Source organism: Globicephala melas, chromosome 8 (assembly GCF_963455315.2).
Source record: "Globicephala melas chromosome 8, mGloMel1.2, whole genome shotgun sequence".
NCBI classification, from domain to species: domain Eukaryota; kingdom Metazoa; phylum Chordata; class Mammalia; order Artiodactyla; family Delphinidae; genus Globicephala; species Globicephala melas.
Genome location: NC_083321.1, coordinates 52946130 through 52972414, shown reverse-complemented (window position 1 = coordinate 52972414; position 26285 = coordinate 52946130). Strand labels below are relative to the sequence as shown.

Below are 26285 nucleotides of genomic sequence, written 5' to 3'. Positions count from 1 at the left end.
GCTCCGCAATGGGAGAGGCCACAACAGTGAGAGGCCCGCGTACCGCAAAAAAAAAAAAAAAAAAAAAGTCTGAAGTATTGCAAGAATTACCAAAATGTAACATAGAGACATGAGCGAGCAAAATGTAATATAGAGACATGAGTGAGCAAAAGCTATTGTAAAAATGGTACCAATAAACTTTCTCAACACAAGAGTGTCACAAACCTTCAATTAAAAAAAAAAGCAATTATCTGCAAAGTGCAATAAAGTGAAGTGCAATAAAATTAGGTATGCCTGTAAAATTATTATACAAAAATCAACTGTAATAAGCACATTAGCCATTAGGGAAATGTGATTCAATACTACCATGTGAGGGACTTCCCTGGTGGTCCAGTGGTTAAGAATCCACCTTCCAATGCAAGGGACACGGGTTCGATCCCTGGTCGTGGAACTAAGATCCCATGTGTCGAGGGGCAACTAAGCCTGCACACTCTAGACCCCATGCGCCACAACTACTGAGTCTGTGAGCCACAACTAGAGAGAAGCCCGCGTGCCACAACTAAGACCTGATGCAGCCTAAATAAATAAATAAATATTAAAAAAAAAAACTACCATGAGATACCACTTCACACTCATTAGGAAGGCTACAATAATAAAGAGAGAAAATAACAAGTATTGGTGAGGACATGGAGAAACTAGCACCCTCATACATTGCTGGTGGGAAAGTAAAATGGTTACGGCTGCTGTGAAAAGCAGCTGGCAATTGCTCAAAAAGTTAAACAGTTAGCACATGACCTAGCAATTCTACCCTCAGGCGTATTCAAGAGAAATAAAAACATACTTCCTTACAAAAACTTATATATGAATGTTCAAAGAAGCATTACTCATAATAGGCAAAAACTGGAAACAATCCAAATTTTCATCAACTGATGAATGGATAAATAAAACATAGTATATCCATGTAATTGAATTTTATTTTTTAAAAAAAGAAGTAATGACACATGCTACAACATGAATGAACCTTGAAACGTTACATTAAATGAAAAACGTCACAAAAGACCACATATTGTATGATTCCATTTACATACTGTCCAGAAAAGACAAATTTATAGAGACAGAAAATGAATCAGTGGTTGCTTAGGATTTATGAAAGGGGAAATTTGGAACAACTGTTTAATGGGTATGAATTTTCTTTTAGGAGGGACAATTAGACTGTGATCATTGTATAACCCTATAAATAAACCAAAAAAGACTGAATTATACACTTTAAAATGAACTGCATGGTATATGAATTAAATCTCAATAAAGCTGTTTAAAAAACTTTCTGTAATTTTCTTATCTTATGTCATAAAATAATTAGAATAGAATCAATTTAATTATAGTATAATTGAATTTAATTGTAAATGTAATTAGCTTATAATAAATAAATAAATAATCGATCACTGTGAGAGCTGCAGCTGCAGGGCCATTACCCTAACATTAGAATTGCTAATTTGTCTATAAAACTTCCAGGGAACATTTCTTTGCACATATAATAAAATCAATACTACTTTAAAAAAATCATTCATATTTCCATATATCAGCAACAAGTAGAAAATAAAAGTTAAAGATAGTTATAACAGTTATCATAAAACATCAAAAATAGAAATATTGATAAATCCAGTGAATCATGGAAAACATCCATTTACTAACAACTACTTTATTTCAATAAGATTTTGTAAAAGTGATCTAACAAACAAAGGCATATACCATTTTCTTGGAAGACTCAATACTGTAAAGAAGTCTATTAACCCCAATTGTGTTGGTAAATATATCAAATGTATTCCCAAGCAAAATCCTAATAAGGTTTCTTTTCTGTGTAGAAGTTCACATGAAAATGCAAAAGGACAAGAATAACCTAGGTGATCTTGAAGAACAGCTAAGCTGAAGAACTTTAACAGAGGGCAAGACCAAATATAACATGAGAGAAATTAAAACAGTAAGATAAGGGCAAAAGAATAGAGTAACAGTTCAGTACACAGAACAGATGGTCTTGTAACAGACAAGTATATGTTTACCTTATTTATGACAAAAGAGAAACAGCAGTGAGATGGGGAAAGGATGGTTTTCAATAAATGGTGCTGGGCCGATTGACTATATATAAAAAGTGAGTCTTGACTCTTACCTTACATCATACACAAAAAAATCAATTCCTGATGAATTATAGATATAAATGTAAAAAGTTCAAGAGTAAACATTTAAAAGAAAACACAGAAGATCTTTATGACATTAAAATAGACAAATATTTCTTAAACTAGACACAAAAGACCTTAACTAAAAAAGACAAGACTGATAAAATGGAACTTGTGTTCATGTAAAGGTATCACAAAAGGGTGAACTAGCTAGCCACAGAATGGGAGAATATATTTTCAATGCATATTTCAAACAAAGAAACCATACCCATAATATATAATCAAAAAATAATATTACTCAAACCAACAGAGGTGGGGGGAGCAGCAAAAGACTTTTAACAGGTGCTTCAAAAGGAATGTATCCCAATCAGCAAGAAATATACGAAATAGTGTTCAACTTCGTTAGTCTTCAGGGAAATCAAAATTAAAATTGCAAGGAGACACTAACAACATACCCACCAGGAAGGCTAAAATACAAAAGACAGAAAGTACCAAACACTGACAAGGATGGAGGATACACTGCTGGATGGAGAAGAGGTAAATTGGCACAACTACTTTGGAAAACTTTTGGACACAACCTACTAAAGCTGAAGATATGCATATAGTATGACTATGTAATTCTGCTCCTGGGTTTATATCTAAAAGAAATGCATTAAAAAACTTCTTTAAGAAACATGTACTATACCATTCACAGAAACATTACCTGTAATAGTCCCAAACTAGAAATTAATGAAATGCCAAAAGCAAGAATAAATAAATACATGTTCATTCAGTGTAATACTACTGGCAGCAAAAATAAACTAAGACTACATTACATTCAGGTAGGGATGAATCTTACAAACAAAATGTTGAACAAAAGCCAGCACATAAAATGTACATATTATATGGTTCTATGTGTATAAAGTTCAAAATTAGGCAAACCCAATCTATGGTATAGTGAGTCAAGGTAGTAGTTAGTCTGGCTAGAGATGCCATGAATGGAAGAGGACATGAAACTTCTGGGCTTCTGGGGTCCTTGTCTCTGTTTCTTGATGGAGATTCTGCTTATGCAGGTGTGTTCATTGTGAAAATATGAAGTGTGTCTGTGCGTGTATACACTATACTATACGTATTAACTTCAAAATACTTCAAAAATTTTTTAAAAATTGTTTTAGTATATTTATACAAAGATGACTATTTGAGCCTATGGAGAAGAAGAAAGGAAAATTACTGAATGTGGAGGCTAGGCTGTCTGTATGGTGTTTTTACTCACCTTTGTCCTGTAACGCAATTTGTTCCTTATGCAGTAATGCCACCTCCCGTCCCAAAGCTTTCTTCTGTCTTTCCAGTTCATTTCGAAGCACCAAAATTTTTAATTGCAGGCACTCACTTTCTTTTTTCTAAATAATTAAAAGTACAGGTAAATTTATGAATATAAAAGTTATTCCTACGAATAACTGCGCATTCACAATGTTTCAAAATGTGACTGGTTTAAAGCACTTTAATATTCATGTAACTTATAGATCTCTTGAGTAACTTAATTATCAGCACCTGTCATTTTAATGGAAAGAATACAGATGTAAGCAAAGAACAGAGTAGAAATAAAATCTCAAATCTGGGAACAGTTCTTTCTAAGAACCTAAAAGACACTATAAAATATCTCAGCCCTCTTTCCTAACACCACAATACAATAAGACACAAATTAATAATAAAAAAGAAATGGAGTTCTCAAAATGTTAAACATAGAATTACCTTAGGACCCAGCAATTCCACTTCTAGACATATGTATATACCCAATAGAATAAAAAGCATGTCCATACAAAAATGTAAATATGAATGTTCATAGCAGCATTATTCATAATAGCCAAACAATGAAATCAATCCAAATGTCCATTATCTGATGAACAGATAAATAAAATGTGGTATATATCAATGGAATATTATTAGGCAATAACAAGAAATGAAGTACTGATATATGCTACAACATGGATGAATCTTGAAAACATTATGCTAACTAAAAAAAAGCCAGTTTTAAAAGGCCACAGACTCCATTTATATGAAATTACCAAAATAAGCAAATCCATAGAAACAAAAAGTAGATTTCCATCCTTACCAAGCTGAACATAGGTGCTCTAATATTCCACAGATTTTGGAGAAAGCCAAGCAGGGACCTGGTGCTTTCATCCCTTCCAGACAGTAACTAACCAAGCCCCCTATAATGTCAGTGGATACCACAGGGGGAGCCTGCAGCCTCACTACAGATGTAACAAGATAACCTTCTCCCTTCCTGCTGGGTAATATCAGAGGAGGCCAAGTAGAGAGTCAGAACTTTCACTACTATGCAGTGCTATTGAGACCACCTTACTCCCTATGTGGGCAGCTGGAACTCCTATTCCTAGTCAGCATTAACAAGCCCTCTTACACTCACACACAAACACTCCTCTGCCACGTGAGCGTCAATGGAAACTTCTTGCGGAACTTGGACTTCCACCCCAACCTGGCAGTAATGAGATGGTGCCTCTTCCTTCCACTACCAGAGGTGTCAGAGGAAGCCAGGTAAAATAGAAGGTTTAAATAAGATCCAGAGACTCATAACATAATACCCCAAATGTACTAGTTTCAATCAAAAATCACTCATCAGATCAAGAACCAGGAAGATATCAAAGTGAATAAAAAAGGATAATCAAAAGATGCCAACACTTGAGACAAGTAGACATGTTACAACTATCTGACAACGATCTGAGAGTAGCCATCACAAAAATGCTTCAATAGAAATTAAGAACCTATATGGGAATATAATCTAAAAAAGAATGGATATATGTATATGTAAATGTATAACTGATTCACTTTGCTGTACAGTAGAAACTAAAACAACATTGTAAATCAACTATACTCCAATAAATATTAATTTAAAAAAAGAAATTAAGAACATGCTTGAAACAAAAATATAGAACTGCTTGACCAAAAAAACCCGTAAAATCTCAATAAAGAAAGTAAAGACCTAAAGAACTGAAATAAAAAACTCAATGAATGAGCTCAACAGCAGAATGTAGGAAATAGAGAAAAGAATCTTTAATCTGGAAGCTCAAACAATAGAAACTACCCAATTTAAACAACAGAGATAAAAATGAACAGAGCCTCAGAAATCTGTGGAATGATAGCAAAAGATCTAGCACTTGTATCATCAAGTACCAGGAGGAAAGGAGAAAGTGGGCAGGAATGAAAAGTACTTGTAGTAAATAATGGCTAAAAACTTCCCAAATTAGGCAAAAGAAATAAATCTACAGATTCAAGAAGTTAGTGAACTCCAAAAAGAATAAATTAAATGGAAAAAATCACAAAGTAAACAAAACCAAAAGCTGTGTTTTTGAAAAGGTCAGTAAGATTGATAAAATTCTAGCCAGGCTAACCAAGAAAAGATAGAAATTACTAATATGAAGAATGAAAGAGGAGCCATCACAACTGATCTCATGGACATTAAAAGAATAATTAAAAATACTATAAACAACTCTATGCCCATAAATTTGGTAACTTAGATGAAATGGATCAATTCCTTGAAAGACAATCTACCAAAACTCACACTAGGAGAAACTGACAATCTGAATAGGCATATATATATATATATATATATATATATATATATATATATAAGAAATTAAATCAATAATTAATAATCTTCCAAAACAGAAAGTACCAATCCAGATGGCTTCACTGGTAAATTTTACCGAACATTTAAATAAGACATTATATCAGTTTTTGAAAATCTCTTCCAAAATACAGAAGAACTTCCTAACTCATTCTATGAGGCCAGCATCATCCTCACACCAAAACCAAAGCCATCACTAGAAAGGAAAATTACAGACCAGTATTTCTCATAAACATAGGTACAAAATCCCCAACAAAATATTAGCAAATCAAATCCGTCAACATATAAGAAGAATTATACACCAGGGCCAAATGAACTATACTCCAGGTATGCAAGACAGGTTTAACTTTCAATAATCAATTAATGGATTTCACCACATCAACCAGGCTAAAGAAAAAAATAATCATATAACCATATCAATGGGTGCTGAAAAAGCATGTGACATTCAACTAGAAATAAAGGAAAACTTCATGAATTTGGTAAAGAATACTTGCCAAGAAACCTACTAATATTTGCCAAAATACTTAATGGTGAAAACCCAGATGCTTTCTCCCTATGTTGGAGAACAACACAGGATGTCCCCTTTCACCACTCTCTTAAACATGTACTGAAAGTCCTAGCTATACAATAAGGCAAGAAAAGGAAATAAAAGCTATGTATACTTGGAAAGAAAGAAATGAAGTCATCTTTGTTTACAGATGATATGATTGTCTATGTAGAAAATCCCAAAGAATTGACAAAACAAAAACAAAAAACCAACCCAAAATCTCCCGGAACTAACAAGTGATTATAGCAAGGTTGCATGATACAGGGTTAATACACAAAAGTCAACTGCTTTCTTATGTAACAAGGAATAATGGGAATTTGAAATTAAAAACATAACATCAATTATATTAGTATTAAAAAATAAAATACTTAGGTACAAATCTAACAAATTATGTAGAAGATCTATATGAAGAAAACTACAAAACTCCAATGAAAGAAATCAAAGGAGACCCAAATAAGTGGAGAAACTGTCCATGTTCAGGGATAGGAAGACACTATTATGATATCAATTTTTCCCAACTTGACCTATAGATTAAGTGACATCCCAGCAAATTATTTTGTGGATATCAACAAACTGATTCTAAAGTTTATAGAGAAAAGCAAAAAACCCAGAATCACCAACAAAATACTGGAGAAGAACGAAGTTGGAAGACTGACACTATCTTCTGTCAAGACTTACCATAAAACTACAGTAATCAGGATAATGTGGTATGGGCAAAAGAACAGACAAACAAATCAGTGGAACAGAATATAGAGCCCAGAAATAGAAACACACAAATATGGTCAACTAATCTTTGACAAAGGAATAAAAGCAATTCAATGGAGAAAGGATAGTCTTTTTCACCAAATGGTGCTGGAACTACTGGACACCCACATACAAACAAACAAACAACAACAAAAAATTTAGATATAGACCTATACCTTTCACAAAAATTAACTCAAAATCAATCACAGATCTAAATGTGAAATAATAATTACTATTCACCTTTTAGAGGATAACAGTGGAGAAAACCTAGGTGACCTTAGGCTTGGAGATGACTTTTTACATACAACACCAAACACATGAGCCATGAAAGAAGAAACTGTTAAGTTGGACTTCATTAAAATTAAGACTTCTGCTCTGCAAAAATGACTATTAATAGAATGAAAAGACAAGCCACAGACTGGGAGAAAATATTTGAAAACCACTTATCTGATAAAGAATAGAATACAAAATATGCAAAGAATTCTAAAAACTCAACAATAGAAATACAAACAACCCAATTAAAAAATGGGCAAACGATCTGAACTGTCACCTTACCAAAGAAGATACAGAGATAATCATATGAAAATAAGCATATAAGCATATGAAAAGATTCTCAATATCACAAGTCATCAGGGAATTGCAATTAAAACAATTAGACAGGGGCTTCCCTGGTGGCGCAGTGGTTAAGAATCTGCCTGCCAATGCAGGGGACATGGGTTCGAGCCCTGGTCCGGGAAGATCCCACATGCCGTGGAACAACTAAGCCTGTGAGCCACAACTACTGAGCCTGCGCTCTAGAGCCTGTGAGCCACAACACTGAGCCCGCGTGCTGCAACTACTGAAGCCAGCGTGCCTAGAGCCCGTGCTCCACAACAAGAGAAGCCCCCACAATGAGAAGCCCATGCACCGCGGCAAAGAGTAACCTGCGCACCACAACGAAGAGTAGCCCCCGCTCGCTGCAACTAGACAAAGCCTGTGAGCAGCAACGAAGACCCAACGCAGCCAAAAAATAAAATAAAATAAATTTTTAAAATGAAAAACAATTAAATTACCACTACATACCTATCAGAATAGTTTAAATCCAAAACAATGGCGATACTAAATGTTGGCAAGGATGTGGAGCAACAGGAACTTTCATTCATTGTTGACGGCAATGCAAAATGGTATAGCCATTTTAGAGGATGGTCTGGCAGTTTCTCACAAAACTAAACATAGGTTTACTATATGATCGAGCAATTGTGCTCCTAGATATTTACCCAGATGAGCTGAAAACTTGTGTTCACACAAAAACCTACACATAAATGCCTATAGCAGCTGTATTCATAATTGCCGAAACGTGGAAGCAACCAAAATGTACCTCAATAGGTCAAAAGATAAACTGTGGCATATCCAATAACAATGGAGCACTATTCAGCAATAAAAAGAAACGAGCTATGAAAAGCTATTAAAAAGACATGAGGGAACCTTAAATGCATATAGCTAAGTAAAAGAAGCCAATCTGAGAAAGCTACATGCTGTATGACTCCAACTCTGTTACATTCTGAAAAAGGCAAAACTGTGGAGACAGTAAAAAGTTCAGTGGTTGCCAGGTGTTCTGAGGGAGGGAAAAAAGTATAAATAGGTGAAGCATGGAGGATTTTTAGGCCAGTGAAACGATTCTGTATGACACTGTAACGGTGGATACATGACACTGTGCCTTTGTCAAAACTCATAGAACTATACAACACAAAGAGTGAACCCGAAGGTAAACTACAGACTTTAGTTAATAATATTGTATTAATATTGATTCAACAATAGTAACAAATGTGTCACTCTAATATAAGATGTTAATAACAAAAGAAATGGGGGGGCCTTTCTGTACTTTCTGCACAATTTTTCTGTAAACCTACAACTACTCTAAAACACAATGTTCATTTTTTAAAAAGTGACAGAACTGTACCTCAAAAAAGTCAATTTTACTGAATGTTCATTTAATAAAACAAATCCCAGACATGTTCTACCAAAGATACAATTAAGTTTACCAAATAAGTTTGTTAACTTATCTTTCCATAAAAATATTTCCTACTTCAACCTACAAAGCCATGGTTTAAACTTTACTCTGACTCCCTTTTTAATCCAAATACCTTGCCACAATTTGCCTCCAGATAAAATCTGAAATCCTACCCCCACAATGAACATATATGTGCCTGCATGTGTTTGCATTCACACACAATTACTGCACTATGAAGGTATGTACCCTTCTCGCCTAGTCTTTATCAATAGTGTCAATAATATGCTTTCCATCATTTTCCATGACAAAAATCTTAACCAAACAGCCTCCTTCTTAAGACATAAGAAAAAAAACATTCATTAAGTAAACTGAATAGGTTATTAAGCCCTGGGATGAGCTGGTGGAAAACTTTAAAAGAAAACACTCAGCACCTCTATTTGATTCACAGACAATGAGGAAGCATGGGTACTCAGTGAGATGAGTAATGGTATGGCCTTGTTGAGGCAATGCGCATGGAAAATGACTTTTGGCAGTTGTGTGCAAAGTACTTTACAGCTATTGTTTCTCACCCAAAGTACTTTCTTCCTCATCTCTGAAATACTGATTCTGAACAGATGGTATGATCATCTGTTAAAGACATTCAAGCAGTAAAGCTTATTTCCAATCATCATTATTATATTTGACTGGAAAACTCTATGAAATATAAAACACTCCTAAGCAATTTTTTTCTGAATGAATCAAATATTTATGAAGGGCCTACTATGCGCTTCTAAATAAATGAGAAACAGTTCCTGTTTTCTAAGAGCTTGGGTCCAGTGGAGACAAAAGCCATTTTGCCCTGCCAACTCCCTGTAAAAACAAAGACCAAAAGTCAGTGAGGCTGCTTATCATGAAAGAAAGAGGAATGAGGAAACAATTGGGGTTTCTTCGGTGATCCAGTAGTGTGATCAGTGTTTTTACATCACTGAGGGAAAAAATATACAAATTCTTAGGAAGCAGTCTTTTTCCACAAAGAGATGTGTTCAATTTCCTTAACTCGAATTTCTCCAAAAAATATGTAAACTAGATTCTACCTTGGTAGAGGGAAAAAAATAGAAAAGAAAAACAACTCTTCGAAGAACACAGGGATATGCATAGGTAGGGGGGTTAATCTGCTCTATTCCAGGGTACATGCTCAAATTGGGTTATGTTTACTAGAATCAAAGAACTAAGGGTACAAGTTAGTCTAAACACTAAACTAATACAGGAAGATGTGTGTACAGTGTGTTTGTGTTATGGTCCATGTGCAAAAACTGGCCTATTTACAGAAATAAATCAAGTCATTCAAAACCAGGATTGTTGGCTCTAATTTCTGATGAGTAAACAAACCCTACCAAGTGGAATCTGGTTCTGCTTCCTTTCAAATGAATCTAAGTACTCAAAGATCTTAATATTCCATAAGTATAATATCTTCTAATGGTTTCTACATTCTACTTACCTGTTTACTCCAAGTATAGTTAATGTCATATGTACATCTCCAAAGGATCACTTTTGATTGGATTTTAGTGTTTTTATACAACACTGTCTATGATCTGAAAATCAGATACATTCATCTCTTTGCAAGCATACTCCTTTTTATGCATCTTTACAAAGACAGTGATGGACAATGCTAAAGATTCTTTTCAGTAAGACACACCAATCTGTAAATGACCTATTAAACAATTTTCTTCTTGTAGATTATGCTGGAGCCAAAAAGGCTTTTTAGGCAAAAGCTATCAAAGCATGGTTCAGGAAACCATGAGGATTCCTAACACCATTTCGGTCTGTGAGGTCAAAAATACTTTCATAATAATACTAAGCTGCTATCTCCCTTTTTCACTCTCATTTTCTCATAACTGTATAGTGGAGTTTTCCAGTCTATAAGATCTGTGATATCACAACAGATTGATTGCAGAAGTAAATGTGAGGATTCATCTGTCTTTTATTAACCTAGGCGTTATCAATAGATATACCCTAAATTCTTTGAGATCTTTACAATATTTAGAGTATAAAGGGGTCTTGAGTGGTTTAGGGCATTATTCATCTATACTAGTTTTCCCACCAAAAAATGGAAATAATTAACAATCTGAAAAAAAGTTTTAGAACTATGGCAGTTGTCCTATAAGTTAACAAATTTGCTTTAAAACGTCATTTACAGATTGTTTCTATTGTACCTATACCTGCTCAGCCATTAAGAAAGGGCAAAATTTTCCTTAGAAAATATTTAATCCAATCCATTAATTTCATAGACTCAGTGGCAATATCAGGCCTAGAACCCAGGTCCAGCTAGGGAGATAAAGCAAAAATATATGTAATAATAAAACATACAGGAGTTTTGTGTTTGATATAGAGAATAAGTACCTATCAAACTGGTCCTTCCATAAATAACAGCTATAGACTCTAGATCAAATACAAAAAGCTACTACATGAGGGTTCTAAAAATTGATCAATGGCAGGCAGATTTGGGGGTAAACTCAGAACCTGGTGCAAACAACCAACAGGAGGAGTGAAATTCCCCTTTTATGTGACTTCGCCCTGAGGGCATCTATGGTTAAACACCAACAGACAGACAACTATCTTTCCGGCAGGGGAGGAACCAGGGAAAAGAGATTAGGCAATCAAGGCCGCCAGAATGGAGGAAGCCAGAGAATGGGGCACCCCAAATTCTGTTTAAATTCAATCTGAGTTTTTGAATCCTAAGTCATATCTGCATGAGGCAAACAGAGAGCAGCTGTGCCTAAGGATGAGAGTAATGACTGAAATCGGAGGCAATGTCCATTGCAGGCATGACAGTTTGAGCCTAACCAAGTTAACTACCCACTAGAATTAGAACATCAATATTCTTTGGAACAAAGCAACAAACTCCAGAGATTCCACAAAATTACACTCACAATGTCCAGGGTACTCTGTAATATTACCCAATATACGAAGAACCAGGAAAATGTGATTCACTCTCTAGGGAAAAGACAATCAACATATACCAACTCTGAGATGACCCAGATGTTAAAATTATCAAAGAAAGTCACTATTACAAATACGCTAAGTGAAAAAAAGTTAAATATTCTCATAATGAATAAAAAAGACATGAAATCTCGGCAGACTATTTGAAAATGTTAAAAAGCCAGGCGGCTTCCGCTTCTAGTCAAGGTGGAGTAGGCAAAAGGAACACTGCCCAACTAATTTTACCAGTCTACCATAATCCTAATACCAATCTAACAAAGTAATTTAAAACACTGCTTCCCAATACCCCTAATAAATATAGGCACAAAAACTCTTAAATTATTACCAGATCATATCTAGCAAGGTATAAAAAAGATTGTACTCTATATTGTAGCCATTAGTTTATTCCATAAATGCAATGTTAAACACTTGAATTTAATCAATGTAGTTCACCGTAGTAACAGAATCAAGAAGAAAATGCCATGATCATTTATTTCAATAAATGCAGAAAAAGCATTTGACAAAATTCAACATCCATTCACGATAAAATTCAGAAACTAGGAATAAGAGGCAACTTCCTAAAGCCAATAAAAGGCATTGCTAACATTATATTTAATGGAGAAAGGATGAATGATTTCCCCTTATGATCAGGAACAAGTAAAGGATTTCCATGTTTATCACTTTCATTCAACATTGTACTGTATGCCCTAGCTACTGAAATAAGGCAGAAAAATTAAAGCGCATAGAGCATTCCAAGTTTGCAGGTACAATTGTTTATATAGAAAATCCCAAGAAATCTACAAAATAACTACTAGAATTTAAAAGTTAATATAACAAGATTGCAAGATGCAAGATTACTAAATTAAAATGAATTGTATTCTTATATACTTGCAGGAAACAAATGAGAAATAAAATTTCAAAAACAATCCCATTTGCAATAATGCCCAAAACAAACAAAAAAGCCTCCCATAAAATACTTAGGAATAACACTAATAAAAGATGCCCAGAACCTCTACAGTGAAAGCTATAAGATATTATTGAGATAATTAAGGAAAAAAATCAAAATAAAAGAGACATATGCCGGGACTTCCCTGGTCGTGCAGTAGTTAAGAATCTGCCTGCCAATGCAGGGGGCATGGGTTTGAGCCCTGGTCCGGGAGGATCCCACATGTTGCGGAGCAGCTAAGTCCGTGAGCCACAACTACTGAGCCCATGCTCTAGAGCCCGCGAGCCACAACTACTGAGCCCACATGCCACAACTACTGAGCCCGCACACCTAGAGTCCATGCTCCCCAATGGGAGAAGCCCACGCACCGCAATGAAGAGTGGCCCCCGCTCTCCACAGCTAGAGAAAGCCCATGTGCAGCAACAAAGACCCAACGTGGCCAAAAATAAATAAATAAAAATAAATAAATTTATTAGAAAAAAAGGGAGACATATGCCATGTTCATGGATTGGAGAACTTGATATGGTTAAGACTGCAATTCTCCACAAATTGATCTATAAATCCTAATCAAAATTCCAGCAGGCTTTTTTTTTTTTTTGGTAGAAACTGATAAATTCATTCTCAAATTCACTTGTAAATACAAAGAACCTAGAAACCCACAGGAATTTTTTAAAAGAACAAAGCTGGAGAACTTACTCCATCTGGTTTTAAGACAGCAAAGCTATAATAATAAGGGAGTTTGTTACCTCACTTATAAAAAAACTTGAGATGGATCATAGATCTAAATGTAAAGCCCAAAACTATAAAATTTCTAAAATAAAACACAGAAGAAAACTTACGTGACTTTGGGTTAGGCACAGATTTCTTAGAAAGAACACAAAAAGCCCTAACCATAAAATAAATTAAAAAAATACACTGGATTTCATCAAACTTTGAAACTTTTGCTCTTTAGAAAGCATCACTAAGAACACAAAAAGGCAAGACACAGACTGGAAGAAAATACTGCCAAAACACATATCAGAAAAAGGACTTGTATCCAGAAATGCGTACACACACACACACACACACACACACACGTGCATGCCCAAACAGTCTTTAACCACAGTATGAGAAGACAAAAGTCCCATTTAAAAATGAGGGAAGGGACTTCCCTGGTGGCGCAGTGGTTAAGAATCCACCTGCCAATGCAGGAGACACAGGTTCGAGCCCTGGTCCGGGAAGATCCCACATGCCGTGGAGCAGCTAAGCCCGTGTGCCACAACTACTGAGCCTGCACTCTAGAGCCCGCGAGCCACAACTACTGAGCCCACACGCTGCAACTACTGAGCCCGTGTACCTAGAGCCGGTGCTCCGAAACAGAAGCCACCGCAATGAGAAGCCCATGCACCACAACGAAGAGTAGCCCTCACTCGCCGCAACCAGAGCAAGCCCACGCACAGCAACGAAGAGCCAATGCAGCAAAAAATAGATAAATAAATGTATGTTAAGTTTAATACATAGCAAGATGGATACCTGTATATACCAGCTCTGTCCACTGAGAGGGCTTAGAAGCACTTACAACTCAGAAGCAACAAGCACACCTAGTGCCCAGATCTTGTTTCTAAATTCCATTGTTCAATGAAAGGAACAGGATTCCTAGGAGAAATGGCTGATTCTAGGGCTGAGACAGGGAAAATACCTGATGAGTCCAGATCACATAGTGCCAGAAATTAAGAACTTGCTTTAAAAAACAAACGAACAAAAAGGAGATGAGGGCATGTCAAAAGGACACAGAACCCATCCTGAGAGAGCTCTCAATGCTACAGTTGAAGCAAGGAGATAAAGAACATCGTATCAGATTGTAACCTAAAGTATAAAATAAATAGATACAAATCCATACTGATAATTAAACGACTGAATAAATAAATGCGTGGAGGGAAGAAGGGACAAATCTTCCTCACAAAGTACCCAAATAATGTGTGTAGATAGTCTCCCTTCCAGGAGGTGGAGCTTCAGTCCCCTCTTCTGGAGTGGAGGCTGGGCTTAGAATCTGGCTTTCAAAAAATTGAGCAGGGAAAGGGAACTCTAGAGTGCATAAACCTGGGAGACATCACCTTAACCCAGTGATCAAGGTTACTATCAACAGTGATTCGTCATGGTGATTTAAAAATAGGAAAGAATGAAAAACTGTCAAAGATCAGAGAAGCCTAGGAAGTCATGATGACTAAAGCCAGTGTGGTGTCCTAGACTGGATACTGGAAGAAAAAAAGATATTAGAATCCAGTCTAATCACAACAAAACATCAGACAAACACCAATCAAGGGATATTATATAAAACAGCTGACCCAGTAATCCTTAAAACTGTCAAAGTCATCAAAAAAATCAAAGTCTGAGGAATTTTCACAACCAAGAAAGTCTAAGGAAGCATAGCTACTAAAAGCAGTATGGTTTCCTGGATGAGATCCTGGAACAGAAAAGGGACATTAGATAAAAATTAAGGAAATCTGAATAAAGCATGGACTTTAGTTAATGATGACTTATCAATACAGGTTCAATAATTACGACAAATGTACCATACTAAGGTAAGATGTTAATAATGGGAGAAACTGGATGTGGGGTTTACAGGGTAACTCTCTGTACTATCTTTGTAATAATTCTATAAATCTAAAACTGTTGTAAAATAAAAATGACATAGTGGAAACACTGGTGAAACCTGAATAAAATCCACAGCTAATAGTAATGTATCAATGTTAATTTCCTGGTTTGATGATATACCAAGTTGTATGTACCATGTCAAATGTAACATGGCTATACAAGAAGTTAACATTAAAAGAAACTGGATGAAAGGTGTATGGAACCTTTCTGAACAATCTTTACAAGTTTTCTGTAAATCTAAATAGAGTTTTTCTTTTCCTAATGGGCAAAAATATTTAAAATTACACCTCTTAAAAGATAACCAATAAAGATATGAAAAATTATCATAATAGAAATACAATTATAAAACCAAACTAAGGAAGCACTATATACCCAATAGCTAAAATTAAAAAGACCGACCTCTTAAATGAAATGCACAAATCCCTGAAAGACACAAGCAACCAAAGCCTACTCAAGAAGCAGCTAACTTCAGTAACACCTCAACTATTAAAGAATTGAATTCCTAACTCAAAGCCCACAAAGAAGACTCCACATCTGGGCCCACAAAGGCCCAGATGGCTTCACCGGTAAATTCTACCAACCTTTAAGAAATAATTCCAATTCTACACTTACTCTTCCAGAAAACAGAGGAAACACTTCCCAATTCACTAGTTGTGACCAACATTACCCCAACAAAACTAAACGAGGTGGCAAGAAAACAAAACTTCAGATCAATATTCCACCTTAATATAGATGCAAAAATCCTTTACAAAATTTTAGCACATTGAATCTAGAAATATACATAAAAAGAATAATTCATCATGAACAAGAGGGGCTTTCCCTAGCAATCCTAAGTTGGATGAACATTCAAAAATCAATCAATGTACTTCACTATCATAATACAAGAGAAAAACATAAAATTATCTCAACAGATACAAGGAAAGGCAATTTGACAAAATCCAAAACACTTAAGCAAAAATTCAAAATGACAACAGAAGAAATTTCCTAAAAAACATAATGCCAGAAAATTATGTTGGACACTGACGAGAAGATGTCAAAGTTTCGAAAGTCATCAAGTATGAACCCAATTTCTTCTAAACAGTTAATTACATTTGATCTTAGAAGGTAATCTGATTTCTTTACACATCAAATATGCCTTCTGACTGTATTTATACTTAGACTAAAATTAATTCTTATATATTGAAAATGCTTGGGTTGAAGTATAATTGGGCCAATTTGGAAAGGGAATGAAGAAAAAACTATAGTAGTAAGGGTTTCTAATTTCCTACAGGTAAACCTTACAGTAGATAACAAACAAGTACCTGGTATTACCCTCTGAAAGGAGACAAACAAACCAAAATTTCTGTCTCTATTTGTCAATGATCATGGGAAAGTTGCTTACTTTCTTTAGGTCTCATTTTCCTGTTATTTTAAAAAGAGATTACACTAGATTCATCCTTAAATTCATCAAATATTTAATGAGCTCTTACTGTGTGTTAAACACTTTTCTAGACACTGGGAAATACAGCCATGAGGGAAAAAAAAATAGACAAAAATCCCTCTCCTCACAGAGTTTAGAGAGACAGACAAATAAAATTCATATGTGAAGTGTATAGCATGTTAAAGGGTAATAAATACTATGGAGAAAAACAAAACAGGGAAGGGGACAGAAGGTACCGAGGGGAGTGTGGTTTTAAGTGAGGTTATAAGGGAACTAGATTTCTAGGTTCATTTTCAGTTCAAAAATACAGTGATTTTCTTATATGTTGACTAGGCCGCATAAAAACACACAGTGAACCTCTGAACTTGACCTCTTTAAACTCATACATTCTATCACCTTGCTCTGTGTGTCACCACTTATATTTTAGAAAAATAGGATTAAACATACATTTTTCCATACTGAGACAAAACATATGCTGTCACTTAATGAAATAAGTAATTTCCCAGTCTTGCCTTGAGAGAGGAAAATAAGAAAAAACCTAGCAGTTTCTCCCCAAAGGCTCTAAAAATGTGGTATTTTTGTACACTACAGAAAGGATTAAAATTAGCTATTTTTTCTCCTCCTCCAATATATCTGTGGCCTGGAGTTTGGTCCTTTACTGGACCTAAGTTACAAAAGGAGGTGGTTTAACAGCTTCTCCAAAGTGGAAGATTTTCCATAGGTGTGAAAAGTCATATGAATAAAAAGTGTCACTACCACAGTTATTGCAGCTACCATATTTTGTATGCCTGCTACATGCCAGGTACAGCACTAGCCATTTTACATATTAGACTGAACTATATGACACTGCCATTTATAGGTCAAAGTCAGCAGTTTTATATAGATTAAATACTTTATCATCCATTAATTTCAAATTCTACGAGAGAGAATCTGTATAGGTTAATTGCAATGTTGCTTTCTATAGTTCATCCACTGAATTATTATCTCAGACAAATCTTACAGATAATGGAACTTTTGTCTGGAGACATAAAGACCTTCTGCCAAGTTGACAGTGCTGTGAACGACTGCTAGAAGATACTGCCTATCTATGGTATCGAGTTTGTGCAAACAAATACTTAAAATTTTTCACTTCGGACTTAATTTGAGGATTTGAGTTTTAAGTATCATTATCTATAGCACAAATTTCATCAAAAGCTATCATTAGCACTGTGACTTCATTTTGAGAAAAGTTCTATTTATTAGTTATACCCACTATTCTGCTTAAAAAGACAGAATCTTCGTTCCAAAATTAATATATTTTTCCCCACTAGGAAGAGTATAAAGCAACCCCAAAATTATACTAATATCTTAAATCTGTCCATTTGGATTGGAATTTCTATTTCTTTGGAAATACCTCATTAAAAGAATCTTTCCCCAAAGAGAACACTGTCCATAAACTAACCTATTAAATTCAATCCAAATAATTTTAAATTCATCTTTTAAAAGCAGATCAGTATCTACAGTTTATTATTTTTTTTCTTCTGGCAGCTATTTTTCATTCACTATACAGTTTATGTCTAGAGTTCACATTTATAAGATATTAATAAAATAGATTTTGATTATCTTCTAAGTAATTGTATGCAATCTAAAGTTTCAACTAGCATAAAAAGGCAGGCACTTTGTATGTTACACTATTAGCAGATGGGAAAGTTTATTTATAACATTTAAATGCCAACAGAAGTCTCAGTGAAACATTAAGAGGAAAAAATAAAAAGAAGGAAAAAACTACCTGAAGTTTTTTTGGGGAAAAAAGAGGGAAATAAATACAAGAGGAATACGGTGATCACATTTAGAAATCAATGAATTTAAATAGGTTAATATATAAAAACCTACCAGCTCATTGCTTGTAGATGTGAGTCTTAGTTTTTCTTCAATTTCCTTTCCAATTTTCTGAACAGTTACCTGAGTCTGTTTAATTGCACACTGGGCTCTATGAAGCCTAGAAATAAAAGTTGTAGAAAAATTTAAGTGAGTTAACTATAAACTCAACACAGAGCCACAGGCATAAATGGAACAAAACGAGGACAAAGTTTCCAGGATAAAGAGAATTAATAATGAACTCAACTGATGATTTCACAATTCTCTAGCATATTTACAACAAGGAAATAACAAGAGTCACGATATGTTCTAAAACACCCTTTCTATACCCATCTGACTGTCTGTGATGTATTGAGAGCTAAAATGAAGAACTCACAGGAATCTGAAAGAGACCTTAGAAAATAATCTGATTGAACCCTATCATTTTACAGATGGGAAACTGAGGCCCAGAGAAATTAGCTACATTACTAAAGTCACCAAAAAAACCCACTGCTATGAAGGCTATTACTTGTTGGGTATCCACAAAGAAAAAAAAATTAACAATAATCCCAAGTTAAGAAGACTGAATTAAAGCAGCAGCCCCTTTGAAACAAGGAGCATTGAAAAAATTAACTAGTTTTCTTTTTTGCTTTAATTATGGGTTTGTGTTTTTCTTTGTCTCTTTGTCTTCAAGTATAGCTTATATATTTTGTATACATGTACATACTAAAAATGGTCAAATTGTCTTTATTCACAGGTAACATGATTTTCATGTAGAAAATCATTAGGAATCCACAAAACAACTACTAGAACTAATAATGTCACAGGATACAAGGTCAACAAACACTCAGTTATATTTCTATATATGGGTCAATAATTTCACAGTCACAATCCCAATCCCAACAGGCTTTGTTTTTGTGTGTATGTGTGCTTCTTTTTGTAGAAATTAAGAAGTTGATACTATAAATTACATAGAAAAACAAAGAATCTAGAAGAGATAAACCAATCTTTAAATCTGCCAGATTTCAAGACTTCCTTTTTTATAAAGCTACGTAATCAAAACAATCTGGTACTGGCATAAGGATCAAAAAACAGATCAATGGAACAGAATAAAGAGTATAGAAACAGACCTACACATATATGGCCAACTGATTTTGGACAAAGGAACCTAGGCAAATTAATGGAAAAAGGAAAGTTTTTTAAACAAATGGTGCTGGAACAGTGGGTAAACACAGTTGCTGTGAGGTAGGGAATGAATCTCATTCCCTACCTCACAGCAGAAAAAAAATTAATTCAAGGAGATCATAGTAAACATAAAAGCTAGAGTCATAAATCTGTAGAGGAAAACACAGAATCTCTTGCAACCTTGGGGTAGGCAAAGATTTCTTAGAGAAGACACAAAAAGCACTAACCTTAAAATTAAAAATGGATAAATTAGGCACTGCCAAAATAAAAAATGTCTTTTCATCTAAAGATGTTGTTAAGAAAATATAAAAGCAGTCCATGGACTGGGAGAAAATATTTGTAAAACATTAATTCGACAAAGTACTGTGCCTGGAGTATATAAAGAACTCATACAAACCAGTAACAAAGAGACAACCCAATTAAAAATGGGCAAAAGAGTGAAACACTTCACAAAAGAAGATATAAGAAAGGTCAATAAGCATAGGAAAAGGTGCTCAGAATCTTAGTCATCATGGTAATGAAAATTAAAATCGTAATGAGATAGCATTTCACACTTGTTAGAATAACTAAAACTAAAATGACAACACCTGATGCTAGCAAGGATGTGCAGCAACTGAAACTTGCATGCATCGGTGATAAAAGTATAAAACAGTATCATCACTTTGGAAAACTGTTTCTTGTAAAGTTATACATACATCTAACCTATGACCCAGTATTTCTACTCCTTACCATTTACTCAAGAAATACAAAAACACGTCCACAAGAAGATATGTATAAGAACGTTCATAGAAAACAATCCAAACGTCCATCGAACAGGAGAATTAATAAGCAAATTGTGGCATATTCATACAGCGAAATTCTACTCGGCAATAAAAAGGAACACAACACTGATATACACAACAATATGAATGAATCTCAAAAAACCATTATGCTGAGTGAAAAAAGCCAGGAACGAAAAAGTACATACTATATGATTCCATTTAAACAAAGTTCAAGAACAGGTAAAAGCAATGTATGGTGACAGAAATCAAGAGTGGCTAGCTGCCTGGGTGAGGCAGGACTGACTGGTAGAGAGCAAGGCGAACTAAGGAACTACCTGAGGTGATGGAAATGTTCCATGTCTTGATTGGGGTGAGGCGCACAGGAGGATACACAGAACTTAAACTTGAAATCTAAGTATTTCACGGTATGTAAATTTTACTTCCGACTTTTAAAACTGGCCAACTGTCCTAAACTGAAAGTTATCCTATATATGAGGACGTTAATTTTATCAGGGAGTTGATGGCATCAACACCTCTGCCAACATTATTATTACGACACCTTGCACTAAAAATATTCATGACATATTCTGCACTTTCAGAAGTTGCCTGATAGTTACTGAGGATTTCTTAGGTCATCTAAAAAGGAGCAAATCTTATGAGATTACTCGTGAGAGCAGTTCTTCTGCAACTTCCTCAGGACTCCAAAGGAATCCAATAGAGGAGATTATCCTCCATCCTACTGCCTCCTGCTCCGGGTGTGAATTCGTACACACTCTCTTGATGGCAATACTCACCTACAAAGGTAATGCTAAAGAAATTTAAAAGCAAGGAGAGGACCTTTGTGATGTGGTCCCCACCTCGTTTCTGATATGCTTACTTTGCACGCGCAATTCCAGCAATGCTCAACTACTAACAACTCTCCCCAAACACGTCATGCCATTTCTTCCTTCTGTACCTTTCAGTGAGCTGTTCTATCTGACTACAAGCTTCACTCTCTCTTAACAGATAAGTATACTCCCAAACCCACTAACAGGCAGCTCAAGCATACCTTCTTCTTCAAAGGCCTTCCCGACTGTTCCAGACAGGTAGAGGCACTTCTTCCTATGGAGATCCACAGCATCATGTATACAACACTAACAAAGATTATAGAACCACATTTTACAGCAACTGCCTATTCCCTTGTCTATTTCTTTACTAGATTTCTGGGAAAAAAGAAAAAAAAAACACTCATTTTTTTCATTTACATTCCCAGTACTTAGCAGAGAATGTGACACAAAGGCACTCAAAATATACTGCTGACTGAAGGTCGACTAATGCCTGCATATAAAAGTACAGTCCCAAGATTTTGATTATTTTTACTGATATCAGTGAAAGACTAAAAGACTAACGTACTAGTTTTCTATATCTATAATTTCAAAATATATTCGAAACAAAAATCACATAAATTAAAGACCGTTCACTCTGGCAAGAAACAAGCAATTTCTACTAAAAATGTTATCAGAATTCTAATTTGATAGGCATTATCGACCCAAAGTAGAAATCGACAAAATAGCCTGTTACTTTGAAAGGAGGGAAAATGCTGCCTAAAACTCACTAGAGTACTATGCAAACAACCTTGTCAAATGGTAAAGACTCTAAAAATAAAAATGATTCATGACCATAATTAATGTATGACTTCAACTATTTGGCTCTCACTGCCCCAGACGCTTTCTGATCTTACCTTAGGGGCTTAAAACACACAGACAGAGTCACATTTCCTCCAATCTTCAGTGTTATCCAAATAGACTTTCAGAGCCCCTGCTACATCAAGACAGAGCTAATAACGTCCCCCTTTCAAGCTCAACAGGAGAATAAAAGTTTGAAGTGTTTAGGCTTTTAAACATAACATGGGACATCCTAATTCCCCTGGGGGTGAAGAGGTGAAGGACTGACAAGAAAAGAAACAACTGCCTTACCTCCAAACCAGCTAGCCAGTTTCAGAGGAATGTTTCTTGATTTTGCAAACTATAAAATGGTACTATAAAGAAACATAAATCATCCAGTCATCTGGGTGATTAGTCAAAACCAACACTAACACCCTCAAGCTGAAATAAAACTCATCATCACTGGTGTGGGGAGGATCAACTAGCTATCTGATAGGTATTCTGGTTATAGCAAATTCATGCATATTGGATCAATATGTTTTGAGATAACAGTAAAATTGAAAGTGGGTTTAAAATAATGCTTTGCAGCTAGATATTGCTGTGAATGTAAAGATACACTGAACAAAAAAGTGTTATGTCAAATGAATATTGAGACCATACCTATCAGATATTAATAATAATCTCAGTAAAGGAGAAGTGAGGAAACAATTTTTGCCTACTTAGTATTGATCATATCACATCTGAATGCATTCAATTTTAAGATGATGAATGACAAATTAGAGCACCTAGAAAGTCAGTGAAGTATAGCTCCCTATGGCTGGCAGGGAGAGATTAAAAGGGAAAAGAATATATAGGAAAAAATAGGATTCTATTGAGAGAAATAGATACCTTATCATTAATGAGTTTGTATTCCATATGAAGGAGCTTAGATTTTTATTCTGAAGGTATTAGGAAACCATTAAAAAGTTTTAAGCCAAGAAAGATTTAATGACATATGCACTTTCTTCCTATAATTAGGTGACTGGGATACAGAGAAACAAGACTGTAAACAGGAAGGCTAGTATAAGGTTATTTTAACAGTCCTAGCAAAAATTTAGGCATTGTCTTAAATTAAAATAGGAACAGAAAGGATGATGTAGATGTGAAAAGTTAGAGAGGAGATATAAAAAATGATGCCTGAAAATTACCAACATCAAGAACGCAAGAGAAGACATCACCACAGATCCTATGGACATTTAAAGGGAATTAAGGGAAATTATGAACAATATGTCAATAAATTTAACAACTTAGATGAAATAGTTAAGTTGCTTAAAAACCACAAGTTTCCAAACAAAACAAATGAAATAGAAAATCTGAATAGTTGTTATCAGTTAGAGAAGCTAAATTTATAATTAAAAACCTTCTCACATAGAAAACTACATTCAGATTGCTTCACTGGTGAAATACTAGTCTTAACAAAAACCTTTCAAAGAAGAAGGAACACTTTTCAATTTGTTTTAAGAGGCCAGAATAACCTTGATACCAAAACATCACAAGAAAAGCAAATTACAGACAATACAAAAATCATTAATAAAATTAGCAAATCAAATCTAGCAATATATGAAAAAGATAACACATCTTGATGAAGTGGATTTACCTGAGGAGTACAAGGTTGATTTAACATTTGAAAATCAACTGTGACAGAATGAAAGAGAAAAAACATATTATCTCAAAAGATGCCCCAAAAAAGCATTGATAAAATTCAATACCTGTTAATGATTTAAAACAAAAATCTCTCAACAAGCTAAGGAAAAAGGAGAAGTTCCTCAATCTGATAAAGGGTTTATACTAAAACTCTGCAGGTAATACTTAAGATCAGGAATAAGAAAAGATGTCTACTTTCATTACTCTATTCAACACTGCACTCAAGATCCAAGCCATTGTAATAAGGCAATTTTAAAAAGTCATAAATACAGGAAAGGAAGAAGCAAAAATGTCTACTCACAGATGCTATATGACTGTGTACATAGAAAAAAATGTTTTAATCTATAATCAAACTAATAATAAACTTAGCAACATTGCAAGATTCCAGGTTAATTCACAAAAATCAATTGGTATTTTTATATAGTATCATCAAATAACTAGATGTGAAAGAAAGACCTGTACACTGAAAACTAGAAAACACTGCTGAGAGAAATTGTTTAAAAACCTAAACAAATGGAGTCATGTACTATTTCATGGATTGGAGGTTAAGAAGTCAAGTCTCCCCCTAAATTTATCTAGAGTCAATTAGTCCCAATCAAAAGCCTAGCAGTCTTTTCTTTTTAATTGACAAGCTGACTTGAAAATTGATATGGAAATAGAAAAGTCCTAGAATAGCCAAGAAAATGTTAAAGAACAAAGCTGGGAGAATTACACTACCAGATTTTATGACTTATCATAAAGCTAGTTTATAAAGCAGTAGTAGTTGCATAAGGCTAAACAAATAGATTGATGAAACAGAAATCAGGATATAGACATAGACCTATTCAATCAATTTATATTTTGATTAGGGAAAGAAAAGCTTTGTCAACAAACGACACTAAATAAACTGGATATCAATATGGGAAAAAAATGAACCTTAAACTCTACCTCACATCATACATAAAAATCACTTTGAAATGATCAAAGACTTAAATGTAAAAGCTAAAACTATTAAGCCTCTAAAATAACATGTAGGAAAGTATATTCCTGACCTTGGGTTAGGTAAAGATTTCCTAAATAGGACACAAAAAGTACTATCCATAAAATAAAACCCTGATATAGCATACTTTATCAAAATTTAAAACTCTCATCAAAAGACATTATTGAGAAAATGAAAAATCTAGTCAGAGAGTGAGACAAAATATATATATATATCTGACAAAGGACTTGTATTTCTAATGTGTACAAAGAATTCCTACAACTTAACAATAAAAACCAAACCCAATAAATAAAAAAGGGTAAAATATTGAACAAACACTTCACAAAAGAAGATACAAGAATGGCTAATAAGCACATAAAACGCTGCTCAATATCATTAGTCATCAAAGAATTAAAAATTAAAATCAAAATGATACACCAGTACAAACCTACTATAATGGCTAGAATTTACAAAACAATACCAAGTGATGTCAAGGAGTAGAGCAATTGGAACTTTCAAACACTGTTGGTGGGATTCTAAAATTGTATAACTACTCTGGAAACTGGTAATTTCTAATAAATTAAATATACACCTATCATATGAGCAGGAAGCTCCACTCTTAGGTATAAGAGAAATGAAAGCATGTGACCACAAGAGACTTCTTTTTCTTCCAGTTTTATTGAAATATAATTGGCATACAGCACTGTTTGGTGAACATCCATCATCTCATTCAAGTGGCGCGCCAGCTTCTCCCAGGAAGGACAGAAGCATCTTTCTCTTTATTTCCCGCACAGCACTCAGAATGCTGACATTGTTCCAGCTACATGCAAAGTTCATACGTGGGACATCTCAGACCATCCTGATTCCCGAGAGCTGGCGTGTGCGGATGTAGGCGCATCGGTGTGCGTTTGCGTGTTGCTGAGTATTTTCATCACTTGTCTACGTGACCCCTTCCCAACCCCTCAACCTCCTGTGGCTCCCTCCTCCTTTTTCTTTCGTATATTCTGAGGTACTTCTGGCATCATTTGGTATCTAGGGTGGCGACGCTGTGGGGATATCCCAGAGGGATCTGGCCCTCACTGAGCCCTGTCCAGAGGACACGTGGCACAAACACCTGGGGCCCTGACAGATCAAGGCCTTGACTCCGGCAGCAGTACCCAGGCTGAGGGTTTCACACAGAGTGAGGGCTCCTGCAGGAGACCCTC

At 34.9% G+C, this 26285-nt stretch overlaps 1 protein-coding gene across 1 annotated transcript in view; it reads right to left on the bottom strand.

Annotated features, from left to right (window-relative positions):
• The window catches only part of UVRAG (UV radiation resistance associated), a 360244-nt gene that overhangs the window by 158945 nt on the left and 175014 nt on the right, over positions 1-26285 (bottom strand). The window contains 2 exon segments of the mRNA XM_060303729.1: positions 3403-3529; positions 18887-18992. Coding sequence (XP_060159712.1) covers positions 3403-3529; positions 18887-18992 — 233 coding nt within the window.